Below are 23896 nucleotides of genomic sequence, written 5' to 3' on the forward strand. Positions count from 1 at the left end.
CTCTTAAACAAAGGCAGTAGGGAGAGGGAGACAAGATTCTGCACCTTGCACTCGTCGCCATGAAGACAGAAGCAACAATGTTTGAAGTCGCCCTTTGAGTTTGAGATAAAATATATTTGGGAATACTACCCCAACGTACTTACTGGGTAGCCCGTAAGACTGCCGATTTTTAGTGAAACCCAATGTAAGACAGGGCTCTCCAGCAGATTCAGGATGCGATGCTGTAGCAAACAGAGATGCTGTGTGGAGTCTCTTCCAAATACTATTAGGACAATCACATTGCAGACTCCTACAGCTTTGAAACAATGACATGCACACCTGTCAAAAATTTTTCTCCTCCCCACAAAGACAGGGTCTTCTTCTGTCATCCAGGCTGGAGTGTGGTGGGGCAATCACAGCTCACTGCAGCCTCAACCTCCTCCTGGGCTCAAGCGAACCTCTCATCCCAGCCTCCTGAGTAACTGGGACCAAAAGCACACACCACCACAGTTGGCTGATTTTTAATTTTTTTTGTAGAGATGAGGTCTCATTATGTTGCCCAGGCTGGTCTTGAACTCCTGGGCTCAAGCAATCCTCCCACCTTGGCCTCCCAAAGTGCTGGGATTACAGGTGTAAGCCATGATACCCAGCCAATTCTTTATTTAGTCATCTTAAAAGGACACAACAGAAATGATATAAAATAACTTTTATTTACATAATTTATATATATATATATATAACTGCTTTCTTTAGAACAAGAAAATTTATAAATGACATGATATTGCTTTTTCTGTCAAAGACTTCTTCAAGCAAGATAGTATACATGGTCACTTTTGTTTCAAATAACATGATGGTAAACAGTGGATATTAATATTTTTGTCATGCCTCAACCATTTACCAACAATTAGGCGTTCAAATCCTCATGTTGACCACTTGCTAAGACATAAGTGTTCAGGAGAAAAAGTCAAGAAAAGATAAAAACTTTTACTCATATCTCCTTTAAAATTTGTGAAATAAATTCTTTGCAACATCTTCTTTACATGAATCAGACCTAACATAGTTCTTTCCAACATGTAAGGTAAATACATTGATTAACTTTCTCTTTTCCAAAATTAGGTTTAAGGATTTAACAGTAGGATACTTTAGCTGGCTGACTTGATTCTCTAATACAATGAGTCTCTGTATTCTTTATATAGTAAGAAATACCATTTTCCATAAAACTAGCTCATTATAGATTAAAAAGAAACGGATGTTAAAGTTAAAAATTAATATTACACAACGATAAATAATAGTTTAATCATGGCAATCTAACTCCCAAGCTAACACTAAGAGAATGAAATCTTTTCAGAATATGAGTTTTGAAAACTTACAAAAACAGGGTATTCAAATAGCAATGTGATTTACTACCATGATTTCTGCGACATATCAATCATGAAATAAATGCCTACTTATAGACAATTTCCGCTCCGAATTATATAGCCTCCTCTCTGACAAAGTGTTACGCCATAAATTTCACTAAAAGACAATGAATAAGAAGTGCTCTAACAGCAGTAGTTTCAATAAATTAGCATTACTGTTTTATGTGCCGAGACATAATTCTCTTCTATTAAGGAACTTAAAAACTGGCCACCATTTTTTCAATATACAAACATAATTATCTAGACTCTAAAATATCTTCCCAACTGAAATACTGATCATTACATAATACAATCAACAGTTTTAACTTTTAGGCACAACTCATAACTTTAGTGACAAATAACTCATCCATACAGATATCAGCACCTCAGGGTAAGAAAATTTGGGGCCTGATGTAGGGGGTCAAACTAAAAGGCCAATCCAGCCACAGTCCTTCATTCAAGTACTGTCTATGGCTTCTTTCACACTGAAATTGCAGAGCTGAGTAGCTGCCACAGAGTCCATCTGGCCTGCAAACCCAAAACAGTTTGCAGAAAGTTTCCAGTGCCTGAGCTACTATACTATCAATCCAAGAGGCTTTTCAAATAAAATCAGGATAAATTTGCTGTTTGAGAAGTCTAATTGGAACCACTACAGATCTGCTTGGGTAGATAATAGAATTACACGTATAAAAAATCAAATCTTGAAATTAAAACAAACCTTAAATTCATACTGATGATAATCATTAACTTTATAAAGCCTTATTTTCTCTGTTTGTAACATCATGATTATGTTCCGTGCTTAAAGATCCAAGTGTTCCTTGAGAATTTAATGGGAAAAAACTATGAAGAAATTGGCTTTTTAAAAACTAATATTATGTCTGTGGGTGTATAAAGGAGATTGAGCTTTGTATGGAAATTTTGTCTCATAAATAAAGTTGAGTTCCCCCTATCCTCATGAAAATCCTGAGATTATCCAAGAAAAGCAGAAAAATTTACAGTACAAAGTCAATATACTAAACTGAGGGAAAAAAGGTATTCAAAACATATACACCAGCCAAACATTTTTAGTTATATCATTTTAAATATCTTTAAAATTAAACAGAAAAAGGAGACAAACATAAATTTGTTAATGCCTTCTTTATCTACAATCTGAGGGGTAAAAATAGCTAAAACTGAATATCCTTTTAAATAAAAAATTTAAAAATAAATAAGCTCTTTGATGTGTCATCTTTATAAATAATTATGTTTAAATACTAGTTTTTCAATTAGGACTAATGTTACATCACCATGAATTAGAAAAATATGTATTTTTCAGTCAGACAAACAGCTGATAATAGAAAAGTTCTTTAACATTTGCCATACTAAAGTGAAGTTTGACAATTTGTTTTCACATATAGTCACGTGTCCCTTAACTACATGTTCTAAGAATTGCCTTGTTAGGTGATCTTGTGTGAAACAACGCAGAGTGTACTTACAAACACTAAGATGGTACAGGCTGCTACACACCGTACAGACTGAGGCTATGTGGTATATATAGCCTATTGCTCCTCGGCTACAAACCTCTACAATGTGTTACTATGCTGAATACTGTAGGCAGTTGTAACACAATAGTAAGTATTTGTGTATCTAAACATATCTAAACATAAAAAAGCAATGCACTGTGTTATGATGGCTATAATGTCACTAGTTGATAGGAATTTTTTATCTCCATTTTAATTGCATGGGACCACTGTAATATATGTGGTCCATCATTGACTTAAACTTCATTATGTGATACATGACTGTACTTAGAAGCAAATGAAAAAGCCTTCATCCTTCATCATCTCCCCCTAAAAATAAAAAATCTTCACAAAAGAAGTTGCTAAATGTTAAATATGATACAATTAACCCCCAAATCTGTCTGCACTGCAATTCATACAGAGACATATATCCACAACATTCCCAAATGTCCATGTGTGCTTAGCACAGGAAGAGTCAAAATGTAAACAAGAGTTGTTCTTTCTGTCTGAGAAAGCAGTCTTAATTGCTTGCTATTTGCAAAATGCTGAATCAGTCAGAATGAAAGGAACCTCACAAATGTTTTCCACTGATTATAAAAGCTTCAAATCAAGCTCATTAAGTATTCAAAAATCAACCTAAAGAAAAATAAGACAGTGATATTTTGCTCTAAATACTGTTTTGTTGATGTAATTGACTCTGGAAATCCTAGACCTAATTTAAAAAAGAAAAAGAGAAAAGATTGTTTTATTCTGTTTCATCCACTTCAATGAAGATATCATTGAAGAAATATTCAGAGACTGTGGTTGCCTCCCCTTGAGGGGCCCGCTTTTGGGCACTTTTATATCCTTCTTTCAGTAAGGGCTGATCACAAGAAACCTAAAAAGGTAATAAAAATAAAGCAAAAATAAAACTGTAATACAACATTTATATATATGTGTGTGTGTATATATAGCAGTCTAAACCTATATGATCTGTTTGAAAAGCAACGTGGCAATAAATATTGAGCTTTAAATATGTTCACAATCACTGACCCAAAAATTTCACTTCTATGCTGTTACATTAAGTAAATAATCCTAAACATAGTAGGAGTTTTATGACTAAGATAACCTTTGTAGCATTAGTTATAATAATAAAATAGGAAGCAACTAAATATACCACACTAGATATAATTAGGTAAATTACAGTGTACCCATAATCCATTACTTCATCCTAATTTCCATGAAAAATTTTAATAAAGAAAAATATAATATGGTTAAATCTGTCACTAAATAATTAAAGTAAAAATACTTTAATTATTTGCATAAGAATAGACAGACCCATGACAAAACAGCACCTAAAGAAAACATATCAAAGATACCTTATCAGAAATTAGCATACTTACAAATCTATAAACAAATTAAGACAGCATGGTATTGGCACACGAATGACAGATATATCAATGAAACAGAAGACTAGAAATAACCCCAATATATATAGAAATTTAGCATCTGATAAAAGTGCCATATCAAAAACAGTTATTGTATTATTAAATAAATGATGTCGGACAACTATATAACCATCTCGGGGGAAAAAAGTCAGACCAATACCTTACCAAAACAAATTCTAGATGGATCAAAAGATTTAAATGTAAAAGTATTTTTTAAAAAACTCTACTATAAAAATGCCATGGAAAAACACTTTTATAATTCTGGACGGAGGTAGGTGGGGAAGGGTACCTTTTTATTTATTTATTTATTTTAAGACAAAGCCAGGCTGGAATGCAATGGCATGATCTCAGCCCACTGCAACCTCCACCTCCCGGGTTCAAGCAATTCTCTTATCTCAGCCTCCCAAGTAGCTGGGACTACAGGCACACACCACCATGCCTGATTAAATTTTGTATTTTGGTAGAGATGGGGTTTTGCCATGTTGGCCAGGCTGGTCTCAAACTCCTCACCTCAGGTGATCTGCCCGCCTTGGCCTCCCAAAGTGCTGGGATTACAGGCGTGAGCCACCGCACCCAGCTGGGAAGAGTACCTTTTTAAACTATCTGAAAGCAGAAAGCTATAAAAGATTGACAAATTAAACAAATAAAAAATGTCTGCTTGACAAAAACCACCATAAATAAAATCAAAAGACAAATGACATACAGAGAAAAAAAAAATTGCAATCTTTATCACAAAGGGCCTTTTTCCCTGAATATAATAAGAACACTACAGGCCAGGCACAGTGGCTCATGCCTGTAATTCCAACACTTTGGGAGGCCAAGGCTTGAGGCCAGGCATTTGAGACCAGCATGGCCCACATGGCGAAATCCCGCCTCTACTAAAGATACAAAAATTAGCTGGGTGTTGTGGCATGCATCTGTAAGCTCAGCTAATCGAGAAGCTGAGACAGGAGAATCACTTGAACCCAGGGGATGGAGGTTGCAGAGAGCCAAGATCACGCCACTGCACTACAGCCTAGGTGACAGAGTGAGTGAGACTCTGTCTCAAAACAAACACACACAAAAAACAAAACCCACGACTTTGGCAATGATAAGCTAGACTGATATCTTGATCTCAGAAAATAATTCTAACAAATAATACAAAATGTTTTTAAAAAGTTTAAAGATGTTCTTTACAAAAGTACCCCTTCCAAAGGCTCATGCTGTTCAATAGATGCTCACCAGCCTTCTCTTTGTCAAGATCTTAAGTCACCCCAATATTTTTACAAAGTCTTTGATACAGGTTTACAGAGTTTTCCATCCCAATACTTGCCATTGGACAGCTTCAAGAGACATAGAAATGAAACATGTGAACAAATTCTAGTTTTACAGTTCCTTAAATTCTTGTGGGTGTCAGCACTGCTTCCTTTTGCTTCCACAAGTCAGAAGGGTCTCTAGATTAAAGGAATGGCTATTAAGTGTCCATTTATGGTTAGTTCAATGGCTCTGTACTAACCTAACTGTAACTTCCTGACTCAACACCTTTTCTTCTTCCATTATGGAGGAACACGATGGAGAGAAGGATGGGAGTTGCTCTAAAATAATTTGACATCAAATAAAAATAACAAATTACTATGTTTTCCCTAGTTGAATCTCATATCCAACCCATCTCATACAAACTATAAAATACAGTAGTTATCACATACCTGAGTTGCTGAGCTGCTAATATTCTCAGATTGAGTAGTAATAACACTTGGAGATGGAAGCAGATCAGAGGACTCTCGATTTTTTTCCTGGCTTTCATTGAATGGATTAGATCTTTTCAATTTCTTTCTTAATCCAGGTATAAGAGGTTTTAGGCGTTTCTTACTATGGACTTGCATAGGTTCATCAGACTCCAAACTATTCTTTGAACATATTAAAGATAAAAATCCCAGGGGTCTTCTGCCAGGTCTAGAAATACAAATGTAACGATATTCAAGAATACCCAGGAAGACACATTCTTTTTTTTTTTTTTTTTTTTTTGAGACGCAGTCTCACTCTCACCCAGGCTGGAGTGCAGTGGCGCAATCTCGGCTCACTGCAACCTCCACCTCCCGGGTTCAAGAGATTCTCCTGCTTCAGCCTCCCAAGTAGCTGTAGTAGAGACGGGGTTTCACCATGTTGGTCAGGCTGGTCTCGAACTCCTGACGTCGTCATCTGCCCGCCTCAGCCTCCCAAAGTGCTGGGATTACAGGCGTGAGCCACCACACCCAGCCAAGACACAACCTTAATACCTGCTTCTGCTTTGGGAGGCTAAGGTGGGAAGACCACTTAAGGCCAGGAGCTCAAAAACAGCCTGGGCAAAATTAGCAGGACCCCGGTCTCTAGAACATCTCTAGCATTCAAATCACTTGGGGATCTTATTAAAATGAAGATTCGCACAGTTGGTAGCGGGCATGGCCTGAGTTCTGCATTTTATCAAGTTCTCAAATGATGTCCATACTGCTGTTGTCAGGACTACACTCTGAGTAGCAAAGCTGTGGAACAGTGGTCAGCACAGTATGCTCTACAGGCCACATGCAGCCCCCCACCCAATTCTGTGAGTATGTTTTACTGGAACACAGCTATGTTCATCTGTTTACATATGGTCTATGGTTGCTTTTGTGCTGTAATTGCAGAGCTGAATAGCTGTTAACAGAGACCACATGGCTTACAAAGCCTAAAATATATACAAATGCCATTTTACAAAAAATGCTGACTTTCGTTCTAGAACACTGCTTCTCAACCTGTTTTAATCCAAACTCTCATGATGTTATTATTTTATTTTAATTTATTTTTTGAGACAGTTTCGCTCTTGTTGCCCAGGCTGGAGTGCAATGGCACAATCTCGGCTCACCGCACCCTCCGCCTCCTGGGTTCAAGCGATTCTCCTGCCTCAGCCTCCTGAGTCACTGGGATTACAGGCATGTGCCATCATGCCCAGCTAATTTTATATTTTTAGTAGAGATGGGGCTTCTCCATGTTGGTTAGGCTGGTCTGGAACTCCCAACCTCAGGTGATCCACCCACCTCAGCCTCCCAAAGTGCTGGGATTACAGGCATGAGCCACCGCACCCAGCCTTTTTTTTTCTTTTTTCAGAGACGGGTCTGGCTATGTTGCCCAGGCTGGAGTGCAGTGGCTATTCACAGGCACAATCATAGCTCACTGCAATCTCAAACTCCGGCCTCAGCCTCCTGAGTAGCTGGGATTATAGGCATGTGCCACTGTACCTGGGCCTCATTCTATTTTCAGCACATATCTAAGGCCAGAAGAGATACCACTGAGCTTTACCTTCTATAATTTAGATAACAAAAACAACAGATCTATTAAATATGTCTTTTAAGCTACATGTGTCCTTTCCCCGACCCCTTCCCCTTAGTGGAGACTAGTGCATGTTCCCCCACCTCTTTCAGTTCAGCAACACCACATTAATCTTCTGGATGCTGCTGACAAGCCAATAATTATTGATAATCATTGCTTCTAGAGTATGAGGAAATTGTGAGAGAAGTTGGCTCTTGCTTAAATTCCAACACTTATTCTTATGGGGAGAAAGCCATGGTTTACCTCTTTAGTTTGTCACAAGGGAGAAAAATGACACATTATTTGGGACTTCAGTAAAACAACTTCTGATGTCAGCATCCATACATATGTGCATTAGTAGCTACTGAACATGGTAGATTATGTAATGATCAAAATAACCATGGATAATCTAAAAAAATAAATGTACAAAATATTCTAAAGATTTTCTATCTAAAACAAAGTTTTAGCACTTAAGCTCTTATTGTACAGAATGTGTATCTGCAATATTACTATATTTCCTTGGCTGAAACTTTTTCCTTTACATTACTGATGGAGGAATATGTTTATTAAACACCATCCTTAGTACTGGATCTAATCTGTTCTGTATAGGTTATATTTATTAAGACAGAGAGCAAAACACTTATTAAAGATTTGTTCATGATACCTGGATAGTGAGGCTTTAGAAGACGATGTTCTGCTATCCATTTGCTGAGACTTAGGAGCAGCATCAGTTCTTTCTTCCTTATCAGACACAATCATTTCATCCTGAGGTAACTGAGGCACATTCTTGTCTATGCATGCATCAGGAGATCTAGATCCTCTACTCTGAAAAGCTGCTTCAACTTGCTGTCTTTGAGGTTCTGGAGTTGTCAGTGTGCTTCCTGAGGTAAGAAAAATATCTTGTCCCTTGTGAGACTCCCCTTCAAAAAAAAGAGCAAATGGAAAGCAAGGATACTGAAGTTAATACACTCCATGTAATCCCAGCATTTGAAAAGAAACCCATGGTATTCTATAATAAACCTACCCTAATAAGAGTAAGCTAAATTATCATTAGTGGAGTTACTTTGATTATTAAGAATATTATAATTGGTTAAAAGGTATGCTAACAGCTTCTGCATTCAGAAACAAAATAGTTATATCAATGTATTTTGGCCTAGAAAATATTTTCCCAGAAATATTTCCTGAGCAATCAAAATGGGAGAGTGATTACTTTCTAAAAAAGCTAAGGTTTGTTAAAATTTAGAAACCAAACCAATCCAAAATATAGGTGGTAACTCAAGTACCTGTGGTCTCCTGAAAAGTAAAACCTACAGACTCTCAAATACTCAAGTTTAGCTAAAGAATCCTCTTTCCTTAACTAAATAGTAGACAAAAGCCAAAGTAGCCAAAGATTAGGACAAAATAACTAAAGCTTTCTTGCTCAATAAAAAACCTGTTTTCCCTTAGTATAGCTAAGGCCTTGTTCTCAGAGAGAGTGTTTTAGCTCTGTGAAGGGAGAATGAAGTTGATAAGTATACCTGCTAAAAGAAACAACCTAATTAAAGATAGCATAGAACAAATTCACTAACACTTCACTGTATTGTGGTTTGCTTAATGCTTTTATTGGAGAGCAGAAGGATGGGAGCAATCTTAGAACATCTCTAGAGGCTGTAAACTGTAACCATATTACAGTTTCACAGTCAAAGTTGGGACAATTAAGTCTAAGACTGTATTAACATTATAAGAGTTTTTTTGTTTTTGTTTTTTTGAGACAGAGTCTCGCTCTGTCATCCAGGCTGGAATGCAGAGGCGCGATCTCGGCTCACTGCAACCTCTGCCTCCCGGGTTCAAGCAATTCACTTGCCTCAGCCTCCCGAGTAGCTGGGATTACAGGCATGCACCACCACACCTAACTAATTTTTGTATTTTTAGCAGAGACAGTGTTTCACCATGTTGTCCAGGCTGCTCCCGAACTCCTGACCTCAAGTGACCCACCCACTTTGGCCACCCAAAGTGCTGGGATTACAGGTGTGAGCCACTGTGCTCAGCCCATTATATGTGTGGGGTTTTTTTGTTGTTGTTTTTTTTTGTTTTTGAGACAGAGTTTCACTCTTGTTGCCCAGGCTGGAGTGCAATGGCGCAATCTCGGCTCACCACAACCTCTGCCTCCCAGGTTCAAGTGATTCTCCTGCCTCAGCCTGCCGAGTAACTGGGATTACAGGTGCCCGCCACCACGCCCAGCTTATTTTTGTATTTTTAGTAGAGATGAGGCTTCGCCATGTTGGCCAGGCTGGTCTCGAACTCCTGACCTCAGGTGATCCACCCGCCTTGGCCTCCCAAAGTGCTGGGATTACAGGCGTGAGCCACCACGCCCAGTCAAGTATTTTTTGTTTGTTTTTTGAGACAGAGATTTGCTCTGTCGCCCAGGCTGGCGTGCAATGGCGTGATCTCAGCTGGCTGCAACCTCCGTCTCCCAGGTTCAAGCAATTTCCTGCCTCAGCCTCCCAAATAGCTAGGATTACAGGCGCCCACCACCACGCCTGGCTAATTTTTTGTATTTTTAGTAGAGATGGGGTTTCGCCATGTTGGCCAGGCTGACCTCAGATGATCCACTCACCTCGGCCTCCCAAAGTGCTGAGATTACAGGCATGAGCCACTGCGCCTGGCCCATTATAAGTGTTTTTAAAGAACCAGAACCATCATAGGTTATCAAACCCTTCTCTATCTTGTAACTCTAACTCTGTAAGATGCCATCAGCAACATTTTTATTCTTGAGTGCCATTGCCATGGTAAAGCAATGGCTATAGGTGTGAATGATAAGCCTAACTTTGAGAGAAAAGAGAAATAATGTCATAAAAGAAATGAAAAACAGAGTTATATAAACACAGGATAAATGTGACTGGCGGCTTTAGTCATGAGGGAAATAGATCCTAAGTGGTTTAATGTCCCACAGAAATTTTAGATTCCTATGAAAATAGAAGACTCTAAGATCTTTTCAGCTTCCATAGGTGGCTTAAGCCTGAAAAAATCTCTAGAACTAAACTAATTTTCAGGGTAAAGAACCTATTATGAATGCCATTATAGGCCACAGGTGGTGGCTCATGCTTATAATCCCAGCACTTTTGGAGGCTGGGGTGGGCAGACTGCTTGAAGCCAGGAGTTCAAGACCAGCATGGGCAATATGGCGAAACCCCATCTCTACAAAAATACATTCAAGACCAGGCTGGACAACATGGTCTCTACAAAAAATACAAACTCTGTCTCTACAAAAAATACAAAAATTTCGAGGCCGGCAGATCACGAGGTCAGGAGATCAAGACCATCCTGGCTAATACGGTGAAATCCTGTCTCTATTAAAAATACAAAAAATTAGCTGGGCGTGGTGGCAGGTACCTGTAGTCCCAGCTACTAGGGAGGCTGAGGCAGGAGAATGGTGTGAGCCCAGGAGGCAGAACTTGCAGTGAGCCGAGATCGCACCACTGCACTCCAGCTTGGGCAACAGAGCGAGACACCGTCTCAAAAAAAAAAAAAAAAAAAAAAAAAAAAAATTAGCTTGGCATAGTGGCGCATGCCTGTAGTCTCAGCTAGTTAGGAGGCTGAGGTGGGAGGATTGCTTGAGCATGGGAGGTGGAGGCTACAGTGAGCTGTGATTATGCCACTGCACTCCAGCCTAGGTAACAGAGTGAGATCCTGTCTTGGCGGGGCAGGGGAGAAAAAAAGCCATTACACTCAGCTAACTCCTAAAGTGTAGTTATTGAGCTTACATAGAAAATCCTTGTAGCCACATAGTCTTCAACTGATGACAGGATGAAAAGACCTTCTTTTGCCTACCATGACAGGATGAAAAGACCTTCTTTTGCCTACCAAACTGCCAAATCCAAGGCCTTTGCAGGAAAGAAGTGCTGATAATACAAGTATTACTCTTGGAGAAAAGTAATACTCAGTTTCAATCTCGTATTTGAACAAGGTATATCCCAAATAATCAGGAGTATTTAGCAAAATGCAATCATGTTAAAATGTATTTCACTTACCTGTTTCCTCAAAAACATTTGTTAATTCCTTTGAGTGCACCTGTTTTAAGAAAATTTAAAAAAAAATTTAGAAATTTATCAAGTAAAACTGAAATTAATTTTATTTCCTTTTTTTCTTTAAGTAAAGAAACTATGTTGTCTCCCAAAAAGCTCTTAGAGGAATTCTACTAAACATTTATGGCAAAAATATTGCTACTATTTTAAAGTGTTCCAGAGCCCACTGGAAGAGAGAAAGCTGCTAACTGCCTTTTATAATCAGTCTCAATATCAGTGCAAAAGTATCAAAGAAATAGTACAAGCAGCACATCAAAAGACTACTACATCACAATCAAGTAGAGCTCGTTTCAGGAATGCAAAGATGATCTGACACTATGAAATCTAATATAAACCAACAGACCTGAGGAGAAAAATCATCTGTATTTATAGAAAAGGTACCCAATGATATTCATTCTTGAAAAAAACTTATAAAATGGAACAGATATTTTCTTAACACTATAAAATATAACTATTGCAATCTAGAAGCTAGCATCCCACATAATAAACACTGGAAGTTCTCCTATTAAAATCGGAAATTAAAAAAAAAGATGTGCACTATTTGGATCACTTTTTAATATTATTTTTTAGTTATATTAGCCACTATAATTACAAAAAAATTAGAACTACAAAAAGTAGAAGAATTAAAATTATATTTGCAGATGGTATGTCTGTTTACCTACAAAACCCAAGAGAACCAACTGAAAAATTACTGCATACAATGAGGGAACTCAGTAAGCTCTCTAAATAGAAAAGAACTTAATGATAATAGCAACAAAAAAGATAAAACTCATAGGGGTAACCTATAAGAAATGTGTAAGATTTATATGAAGAAGAGTTTAACACAAAATAGAAAGACACAAAACAAGACTTAAACAAATGGAAAGACATACCATGTTTTTGAATAGGAAGATTCAATATTATAATTATGCTGTCAATTTCCCCTAAATTAATCTAAGTTAATATGATTCAAATACAAATACCAATAGAACTCTTTTTTAAAGAGCTAAACAAGTTAATTCTAAAATTCATATTAATTTGAGAACATATAAGTAATGAGGAGAAACTTGAAAAAAGAAGAAAATTGTATAGGTTTGGGAGAGATACTGTCCCTATAAGATACCAAAGTGCATCATAAAGCTACAAAAATTCGGCCAGGCGCGGTGGCCCACGCCTGTAATATCCCAGCACTTTGCGAGGCCGAGGCAGGCGGATCATCTGAGGTCCGGAGTTCGAGACCAGCCTAACCAACATGGAGAAACCCTGTCTCTACTAAAATTACAAAATTAGCTGGGCGTGGTGGCGGCTGCCTGTAATCCCAGCTACTCGGGAGGCTGAGGCAGGAGAATCACTTGAATCTGGGAGGTAGAGGTTGCAGTGAGCTGAGATCATGCTATTGCACTCCAGCCTGGGCAACAGGAGAGAAACTCCATCTCAAAAAAAAAAAAAGAATAAAGAAAACTACAAAAATTCAAACAGTATGATGATACTGGCCCCAGAACAAATAGGTGAATCAACATAAAAGAAAAGGAAGTTTTAGGAATATATCCAAACAAATATGAAGATTTGCTGTCTTACTGATAAAAGCAGAATTTCCTATCAGTGGAAATAAGATGAATTATTCAGTAAATGGTAAAAGTCATATGAGGAAAATTAACTTGGCCCTATTCCTTACACCAAATCAAATTCGCAACAAATCAGTAATATTAACATTAACCAGGAAATTTAAGTCTCAAAGGACTTTCAATGTATGACATAATCTCCAGAAGCCATACACAAAAAGACTGATAAATCTGATTATGGAAAATAAAAAATGTCTTCTATCTGAATACAGTGTATGTGTATCCTACAATTTTGTACAGGCTGAGCATCCCAAAGCTGAAAATCTGAAATGCTCCAAAATTCTAAACTTTTTGAGTGCTGACATGACACTCAAAGGAAATGCTCATTGAAGCATTTCAGATTTTGGCTTTTCGGGTTTGGGATGTGGAACTGTTAAGTATAATACAAATGTAAGTATAATGCAATTATTCTAAAATTCAAAAAAATCTGAAATTTGAAACACTTCCGGTCCTAAGCATTTCGAATAAAGGATACTCAACTGGTAAAAGCAATTTTTAAAAAATTGTTAAAATGCTAAAAACAAAGTTTAGAAAATAAAAATCACAAATAAGCCAAATGGACATTATACTTTTCTTACATATTCACACCACTGTATAACTACCATTTTTTAAATGGCGTATCATAGTCTGGTGACCTAGTTTTGTACTTAGTAAAGTACTATGGTCTTTTGTCCATGTCATTAAAGATATTTTTAAAACAAAACAAAATAATGTCTGCATGGAATGCTGATAAATTATTGAAACTGGGTGACTGGTACATGGGGGCACATTATACCTAGTCTATCTTTTAATATGTCTGGAAATGTTCATATAAAAAGTTAATCCAAAAGTTCTGCATGAGAAAACAACAACAAAGAAAGCAGAGTCAAGAGACAATGACAAACTGGGAAAAAAGATTTGCAACTCATTACCACAGAGATATATAAGAATTCTTCCAGTTCTCTAAGAAAAAGATCAATAATCTAATTGAAAAGTGGGTAAAGGAAAAGTCAGTTCATAGAAAAGGAAATACACATGGCTCTTAAGCATATGAAAAGATGTTCAATCTTACCCATAACAAGAGAAAATAAAACAGTTCTGGGATATGCCATTTTTTTTACTCACCAAATATATAAAAGCACACTTGCTCTTTGTCAACTATTACTCAAGAACTATTGGTCTTTAACTTTCTCTTTGAGAACATGGATTTTAAAAGGACTTTTCCATAGTGTAGTTACAAATTATGATGAGTACTAGATGAGTATAAAAACAAGAGGGTACTAGGAAACCTACAACATAGTGGTTGGTGACTGAATTCGCATGGTCTGGCCGGACTTCCCTGAGGCACTGATGACTGAACTAAAGAAGTCTGTATGTTTTTCAAGGGAATGTTTCACACAGAAGGTACATCAAATGAGGTGTCCTGGGACATTTAAGGAATTGAAAGATGGCCAGTGTGGCCAGAAAGTGAGGCAGAAGCTGGCACAAAATGAGACTAGAGACGAAAATCAGCAAGACAATGTGGGGCACTAAAGGCTGTGGTTTTACTCCTAAAAGCAATGGGTAGCTTTAAGCATGATGATGATGATGATGATGATACTAGTATTATCATTTTACACATTAGGAAACCTGATCAGAGAGAGAGGTGAAGTATCTTGCCTAAGGTGTTACAGCTACTAGGTGGTAGAGCCAAGATCCAGACATATATAATGCTTTTGGTCTTATTTTTAGCCACCAATACAGAGCTGGGAATAAGTTTCTTGATTACTCTCCATCAATTTTCATTTACCATTGGTTAAAAGTGATAATCCAAAACCAGTTTTACTTGAATAACTTATGATGATAAATGTCAGAACTATCTTTATATATATCTAAAAGTTTAAAGAGAATAAAGGAAAAAATAGAAACAGATCTGTTGCAATATGGCCATCTTACTTAATGATTCTACCTTACCTCAGAGGTATATTCTTGACAGTCATCTCTTAAAGTGAGTGAACGTTTCTTGGCAGGAGGAATGTGGTCATTTTTATCAAGCCTGCATTGAAATCTCTTCCTAGATACAAGATCCAAATTATCAGGAGGCTTTTTAGAATTATCTCTTCCAGAAATAGATAAACCCATGGCATCTTGACCAACTGAAGTTGCTGGTAAACAAATACTGCATAGAAAAGAAATACATACTAAATTACTGAATTAGAAGTTATTTAACACTTTTTTTTTTAAAGGATCCTAGAAATCCTTCCAATAATAAAGTTAAAGGCTGAGGTATTCCAATGAAAATTCCAATAAAACCAAAAAACTCCAAACTAAGAGATACATGGCCATGGCCCCCAAAATGCTATTAATAGTTTTGAGCTCCATTCATACTTAAGGGCTTATAACTTAAATTCCATAATATTGAATTAAATCTGAATACTGCCCTCTCCCTCTCCCTCTCCCTCTCCCCACGGTCTCCCTCTCCCTCTCTTTCCACAGTCTCCCTCTGATGCCGAGCCGAAGCTGGACTGTACTGCTGCCATCTCGGCTCACTGCAGCCTCCCTGCCTGGTTCTCCTGCCTCAGCCTGCCAAGTGCCTGCGATTGCAGGTGCGCAACACCACACCTGACTGGTTTTCGTATTTTTTTGGTGGAGACGGGGTTTCACTGTGTTGGCCGGGCTGGTCTCCAGCTCCTAACCGCAAGTGATCCGCCGACCTCGGCCTCCCGACGTGCCGGGATTGCAGACGGAGTCTCGTTCACTCAGTGCTCAATGGTGCCCAGGCTGGAGTGGGTGGCGTGATCTCGGCTCGCTACAGCCTCCACCTCCCAGCCGCCTGCCTTGGCCTCCCAAAGTGCCGAGATTGCAGCCTCTGCCTGGCCGCCCATCGTCTGGGATGTGAGGAGCCCCTCTGCCTGGCTGCCCAGTCTGGAAAGTGAGGAGCGTCTCTGCCCGGCCGCCATCCCATCTAGGAAGTGAGGAGCGCCTCTTCCCGGCCACCATCCCATCTAGGAAGTGAGCGTCTCTGCCCGGCCGCCCACTGTCTGAGATGTGGGGGGCGCCTCTGCCCCGCCGCCCCGTCTGGGATGTGAGGAGCGCCTCTGCCCAGCCACGACCCCGTCTGGGAGGTGAGGAGCGTCTCTGCCCGGCCGCCCCGTCTGAGAAGTGAGGAGCCCCTCCGCCCGGCAGCCGCCCCGTCTGAGAAGTGAGGAGCCCCTCCGCCCGGCAGCCGCCCCGTCTGAGAAGTGAGGAGCCCCTCCGCCCGGCAGCCACCCCGTCTGGGAAGTGAGGAGCATCTCCGCCCGGCAGCCACCCCGTCCGGGAGGGAGGTGGGGGTCAGCCCCCGCCAGGCCAGCCGCCCCGTCCGGGAGGGAGGTGTGGGGGTCAGCCCCCGCCCGGCCAGCCGCCCCGTCCGGGAGGTGAGGGGCGCCTCTGCCCGGCCGCCCCTACTGGGAAGTGAGGAGCCCCTCTGCCCGGCCAGCCGCCCCGTCCAGGAGGGAGGTGGGGGGGTCAGCCCCCCGCCCGGCCAGCCGCCCCGTCCGGGAGGTGAGGGGCGCCTCTGCCCGGCCGCCCCTGCTGGGAAGTGAGGGGCGCCTCTGCCCGGCCACCCCTGCTGGGAAGTGAGGAGCCCCTCTGCCCGGCCACCACCCCGTCTGGGAGGTGTGCCCAGTGGCTCATTGAGAACGGGCCATGATGACAGTGGCGGTTTTGTGGAATAGAAAGGGGGAAAGGTGGGGAAAAGATTGAGAAATCGGATGGTTGCCGTGTCTGTGTAGAAAGAAGTAGACATGGGAGACTTTTCATTTGGTTCTGTACTAAGAAAAATTTTTCTGCCTTGGGATCCTGTTGATCTGTGACCTTACCCCCAACCCTGTGCTCTCTGAAACATGTGCTGTGTCCACTCAGGGTTGAATGGATTAAGGGCGGTGCAAGATGTGCTTTGTTAAACAGATGCTTGAACGCAGTATGCTCATTAAGAATCATCACCACTCCCTAATCTCAAGTACCCAGGGACACAAAAACAGCGGAAGGCCACAGGGTCCTCTGCCTAGGAAAACCAGACACCTTTGTTCACTTGTTTATCTGCTGACCTTCCCTCCACTATTGTCCTATGACCCTGCCAAATCCCCCTCTGCGAGAAACACCCAAGAATGATCAATTAAAAATAAATAAATAAATAAATAAATAAATAAACAACTAAAAATAATAATAAAATAAATCTGAATATTTAATAGTATTTTCCCTAATTGTAAAGTTAAACATTTAACCTAAAATGTCCCTTCTAGTCCAGGCGCAGTGGCTCACGCCTGTAATCCCAACACTTTGGGAGACTGAGGCAGGTGTATTACCTGAGGCCAGGAGTTTGAGACCAGCCTGGTCAACATTGTAAAACCCCATCTCTACTAAAAATACAAAAAATTAGCCGGTGTGGTGGCACGCACCTATAGTCCCAGCTACTTGGGAGGCTTAGGCACGAGAATCACTTGAACCCGGGAGGTGGAGGTTGCAGTGAGCTGAGATCACGCCACTACACTCCACCTGGGCAACAGAGCAAGATTCTGTCTCCAAAAATAAAAATATTAAAGTCTTCAATTTCTAATGCTACACGATAGACAATTATCTTAATTAATGGTAGTTAAGATATAACTTACTTCCAAAATAAAGAATTAAAATAAGAGTATCAAGAACAGCTGGGCACAGTGGCTCATGCCTGTAATCTCAGCACTTTGGGAGGCCAAGGTGGGAGGAATGCATGAGGCCAGGAGTTCAAGACAAGCCTGGGTACCAGAGCAAGACTCTACCTCTGAAAAAAGAAAAAAAAAATTTTTTTTAATTAGCTAACCACAGTGGTGCGCACCTGTAGCTGAGAAGCTACTTGAAAGGCTGAGGCAGGAGGATCTTTTTTTTTTTTTTTCCCTCACTCTATCACCCAGGCTAGAGTGCAGTGGTGCAATCTCAGCTCACTGCAACTTCCACCTCCCGGGTTCAAGTGGTTCTCCTGCCTCCGTCTCCTGAGTAGCTGGGATTACAGGCGCAGGCCACCATGCCCAGCTAATTTTTGTATTTGTAGTAGTGATGGAGTTTCGCCATGTTGGCCAAGCTGGTCTTCCAACTCCTGACCTCAGGTGATCTGCCCACCTTGGCCTCCCAAAGCCCTGGGATTAAAGGCACAAGCCACCACACCTGGCCAGGAGGATCTCTTGTGCCCAGGAGTTCGAGGATGCAGTGAACTATGATGGCACCACTACACTTTAGCCTGGCACTCTAGCCTGGGCACCAAAGCAAGTCCCTGTCTCTTAAGAAAAAAAACTGTATTTATTACCACTGTACTATTTTCACAACTTTCTGTGAATGCATATTTCACAGTTTCATATGTGTATGTTTATACAAAGTAACCACACTTTTAACAGGTATCATTTTATGATCTAGACTGTTAATTTTTTTAGCTTTCAAAATAACTTAATAAACAAGTTTCATACAAAACTAATACATGAAACATTTAAGTGGCATCTTTATCAGATATAAAATCTACCACATTATATTTCTTCTCTAACTTACCACATAAATGATAAATAAGATCTCCACAACAATAACAACTAACATTGGTGAATGGTTTGTTCAATCAATGCTACTTAATTCATAAATCACTTTTCCTCCTAGCAAAAACAGTTTCACTCATTCGTTACCTCATGTCACCCCTTTCTTCGGTATTCACTGATTTGACCAATATGGGAGCTGGCAGTAAAGGGTTTGGCATGAACTGTGCAGTGGCATCAGTAAATTCTTCTACTGCATTGGTTGGGATTTCCACCAGAGTTAAAATAAAGGCTTGTTCATCTTCTCCATCTTGAGGTACATTAGCAACTAGATTCACTATCAAAGTTTAAAAGTTAGTAATAAAAAAGCTCAACTATGAAATAACAGAGTATCATTAATTTATTTCATTTCTAAAAAGACAGTCTCAGGACAACTTATCATCAAGACTAAATAAATAAATGCTCCCCCCAACAACCCCCCAGCCTGAGGAAGTAAGTTCTCTCCTTTTTTGCGGGGGGGGAGACAGAGTCTCGCTCTGTCACCCGGGCTGAAATACAGTGGCACAATCTAGGCTCACTGCAACCTCCGCCTCCTGGGTTCAAGCGATTCTTGTGCCTCAGTCTCCCAAGTAGATGGGATTACAGGTGCATGCCACCGTGCCTGGCTAGTTTTGTATTTTTAGTAGAGATGGTGTTTCACCATGTTGGCCAGGCTGGTCTCGAACTCCTGGCCTCAAGTGATCTACCCACCTCCGCCTCCCAAAGTGAGCCACCATGACTGGCCCAAGAAGTAATTTCATAAAGGATAAAGGTGATATACTAGGGAGAAGATTTATGACTCTGAAAAACAAAACTGATACGCAAAATACTTCAAGGTGTTTCTATAAAACTTTTTAAATTTAAGGCCAGCATAGACTAAAATACAACTGTTTTATGTTTTTCCATAGTTAAACAAGGGGTAAAAATCATACAACTAAGTTCTATGACATGTCACTGAAGCATATTATCATACCTGTTAGGTCTTGAGGATTGATTATATTCTCTTGTTGGACTTCTGGAATACTTGTTGGTGTATACTGCCATAAAAAATTAAAATGAAAGAGTCAGGTTGGCCAAATCTTACATTTAAAAAGTTATTCCTATCAATATGATATAGTGAAGAGATTAACTCAACAACATCTAACCATATACAGTTTTCAAGTGTTTGAAGCTTTAGGCTGTTCCAATAAACTTTTGATTCATTTAAATAAATATTAATACAAAGAATCCTGACTACATTGTTAAATATGTGCATTTTATGAAATGATTTTTGAAGTGACAGGATAGGGAGACCCAAACCCCACAACTTTTTCTCTACTCCCATCACACCAGCCATTGTACTATTAGTAGGTGACATCTGAATGAAGGCAAACTGCTTTCCCTGCATGCAGTATGGTTCCCTCCTGTTTTCCAAAAAACCACAAACGTGGTTTTTCTAAAATGCAATCCTGACTGTAATTCTCTACTGCTTAAAATCTCTCAGCTCACCACAACCTCCGCCTCCTGGGCTCAAGCGATCCTCCCACCTCAACCTCCTGAGTAGCTGGGAGTACAGATGCACGCCACCACACCTGGCTAATTTTTTTGTATTTTTCAAGGGTAGAGATGGGGTTTTGCCATGTTGCCCAGGCTGGTCTCAAACTCCTGGGCTCAAGTGATCCACCCACCTAGGCCTCCCAAAGTGCTGGAATTATAGGTGTAAGACACTATGCCGGGCTTCTACTGCTTAAAATCTTTTATTATTTTATTTTATTTTATTTTATTTTTTTGAGACAGTCTTGCTCTGTCGCCAGGCTGGAGTGCAGTGGCACAATCTCGGCTCACTGCAACCTCCGCCCCTCTGCCTCCTGGGTCCAAGCAATTCTCCTGCCTCAGTCTCCTGAGTAGCTGGGACTACAGGCACACACCACCATGCCCAGCTAATTTTTGTATTTTTAGTAGAGACAGAGTTTCACCATGTTGGCCAGGATGATCTCAATTTCTTGACCTCATGATCCACCCGCCTCAGCCTCCCAAAGAGCTGGAATACAGGTGTGAGCCACTGCGCCTGGCCTGCTTAAAATCTTAAAACTTTCATTTTGTAACCAACAATGTCAGTAACTGATTAAGGCAGGAATCATCAGTGGATATTAAAACTACAGGGTAACAGCTTGCTGCGTTGGTCTCATTTGACAAGTTACTAATACAGAATGGAAAAGATGCCATTATAATGAAGAAATCTGGTAGGTACCATTCTAGCCAAGTGATCAGTCAGCATCACCAATAATGGGACAAACTGACATTATGTGTCTCCCGATGTGATATAAAAGGAAGAACACATTATTACCTATATAGTAATCTTGCCCTAAAATATGTAAGTTGAATCTAGTAATGAGGAAGCAATTAAAAAAAAGAAATCCAGACTGTAGGCCAGCCTAGACTGGTCTAAACTTCTCTTGCTTTTTCTCTTTTGTGAACAAAAAGACAAGAAAAATACTCTAGATTAAAGGAAAATAAGGAGAAAGGATAATCAAATGCAATGTGAGAGCTCTGATTGGATCTCCAATTTAAGAAAAAGAAAAAAAAAGCTGGCCAGGCGTGGTGGCTCACACCTGTAATCCCAGCACTTTGGGAGGCTGAGGTGGGCAGATCATTTGAGGCCAGGAGCTCAAGACCAGCCTGGCCAACATAATGAAACCCCATCTCTACTAAAAATATTATACGAAAAAATTAGTCAGGTGTGGTGGGACACACCTTTAATCCCAGCTACTTGGGAGGCTAAGGCACAAGAATCACTTGAGCCTGGGAGGCAGAGGTTGCAGTGAGCTGAGATCGTGCCACTGCACTCCAGCCTGGGTGACAGAGTAAGACTCTGTCTCAAAAAGAAAAAAAGCTATAATGGACATGATTGGGACAACTAGGGAAACTGGAATGAAACTGTATATTACATATTGTTGAGACAATGTTAAATAGTGTAGTAATACTGAGTGTGACAACAGTACTGTCCTTTCTCTGTAAGAGAACTTCCTTGTCCTTATTAGATACAAGATGAGGTATTTATGGACTCAACCTACTTTCAAATGATTCAGTTTTTTGGTTTTTTTTTTTTTTTTTTTTTTTGAGACAGAGTCTTGTTCTGTCGCCCAGGCTGGAGTGCAATGGCATGATCTTTGGCCACTGCAACCTCTGTCTCCTGGGTTCAAGCAATTCTCACACCTCAGCCTCCCAAGTAGCTGGGATTACAGGTGCATGCCACCACGACTGGCTAATTTTTGTATTTTTGTAGTGATGGGGTTTCACCTTGTTTGCCAGGCTGTTCTTGAACTCCTGACCTCAGGTGATCTGCCCACCTCGGCCTCCCAAAGTACTGGGATTACAGGCGTGAGCTACCCCACCCAGCCAAGTATTTATCTATACAGATGGAGAGCAAGACAGAGTAAAAAAACAAATGAGGCAAAATATTGACAATTAATGAATCAAAGTGAAGTGTATGGGATAATTCTTTGTAAGATTTTTGTAACTTCTAAGTTTAAAATTTTTCAAAATAAAAAGTAAAAATTAAAAAGTCAGGGTGGGGTAAGGAATCTCGTAACTTTAAATGTAACCAAACTCCTTAGCAAGTCATAAAAATCCTTTTATGATCTGTCTGCAGGCTATCTTTCTAAGTTCATCTCTAATCACTTTCTTCATTAATATTCCACTCATACTACTTACATGTTGTTTCATACTGGTTTGTTCTTGGAAACAGGGTCTCACTCTGTCTCCCAGGCTGGAGTGCATGGCGACCACAGCTCACTGCAGCCTCTACCTCCCAGGCTGAAATGATCCTCCCACTTCAGCCTCCTGAGTAGCTGGGACTACAGGCAAATGCCACCATGCCTGGCTTTTTTTTTTTTTTAATGGCATTAGAAGTGTGAGCCACTGCAACCGGTCCACACCTGTTCTTTACACACACGTTCCTCTCCCTTTAACTGGATAACGTATACATGTTCTTCAAGTCCAAGGCTTCTCTCACTTGGGGAACTTTTTATGGAACTGTTCATGTATTGGTTACATGACTGCATAGTTATAAAAACCTGAAGAACTGTACACTAAAAAGGGTGAAGTTAGCCAGGCACAGTGGCTCATGCCTGTAATCCCAACACTTCTGGAGGCCAACGCGGGTGGATCACTTGAAGCCAGGAGTTCAAGACCAGCCTGGCCAATATGGCGAACCCCATCTCTACTAAAAATACAAAACCTAGCTGGCTGTGGTGACACATGCCTGTAGTCCCAGCTACTTGGCAGGCTGAGGCAGGAGAATCTGTTGAATCTGGGTGGCAGAGGTTGCAGTGAGCTGAGATCATACCACTGCACTCTTGCCTGGGCAACAGAACAAGACTGTCTCCAAAAAAAAAAGAAGAAATAAGGAAAAATGAAGATAAAAGAGGTGAAGTTTATTGTATGTAAATTATACCTTTTTTTTTTTTTTTAAATGGAGGAAAACACCTTGCTATCCCTTATTATACTGTACATTCTTTTACCTCTGGCACAGGAAGTGTAAGCACACTGTCTCCTTTAGAGTCCTTTATCTGGGGCTCTTCAACAGAATTTTCACCAAGACCCCTATCCAAACCAAGTGTGCAGGGCCCTGTCTCAGAGGAAGCAACTGGAGCAACTGACAACATGTGAACCTCCTGAGAGCTCTCTTCTTGATTTTCGTTTCTGAAAGAGAGTTTAGCATTCATGTCATTTGAAATCAGGCAAATCATGGAATTATTTTTAGAGCTAGGTGTGTAAAAGATCATCTAATTCAATGGTTTTCAAACTTTTAAAACATATTTAATGCAATAGGACTTCTTCTTTTTTTTTTTTTTTTTTTTTTTTTGAGACAGAGTCTCGCTCTGTCACCCAGGCTGGAGTGCAGTGGCGCGATCTTGGCTCACTGCAAGCTCCGTCTCCCAGGTTCACACGATTCTCCTGCCTCGGCCTCCCAAGTAGCTACAACTACAGATGCCCGCCACCACGCCCGGCTAATTTTTTGTATTTTTTAGTAGAGACGGGGTTTCACCGTGTTAGCCAGGATGGTCTCGATCTCCTGACCTCATGATCCTCCCGTCTTGGCCTCCCAAAGTGCCAG

The 23896-nt window shown here is 40.3% G+C and overlaps 1 protein-coding gene across 3 annotated transcripts in view; it reads right to left on the reverse strand.

Moving 5' to 3' along the window:
- Positions 1-670: 670 nt before the first annotated feature.
- Positions 671-23896, reverse strand: part of BDP1 (BDP1 general transcription factor IIIB subunit) — a 210055-nt gene continuing 186829 nt past the window's right edge. For all 3 annotated transcript variants that reach the window (XM_031003234.3, XM_063700694.1, XM_063700695.1), the window contains 8 exons: positions 23301-23481; positions 19772-19835; positions 18910-19096; positions 15200-15404; positions 11613-11652; positions 8267-8522; positions 5988-6234; positions 671-3752 (listed from right to left, as the gene is read on the reverse strand). In XM_031003234.3, the coding sequence (XP_030859094.3) occupies positions 3621-3752; positions 5988-6234; positions 8267-8522; positions 11613-11652; positions 15200-15404; positions 18910-19096; positions 19772-19835; positions 23301-23481 (1312 nt within the window). In that variant the 3' untranslated portion in view covers positions 671-3620. The remainder of the gene's footprint in view (positions 3753-5987; positions 6235-8266; positions 8523-11612; positions 11653-15199; positions 15405-18909; positions 19097-19771; positions 19836-23300; positions 23482-23896) is intronic.

The sequence above is a fragment of the Gorilla gorilla genome, chromosome 19 (assembly GCF_029281585.2).
Source record: "Gorilla gorilla gorilla isolate KB3781 chromosome 19, NHGRI_mGorGor1-v2.1_pri, whole genome shotgun sequence".
NCBI classification, from domain to species: Eukaryota; Metazoa; Chordata; class Mammalia; order Primates; family Hominidae; genus Gorilla; species Gorilla gorilla.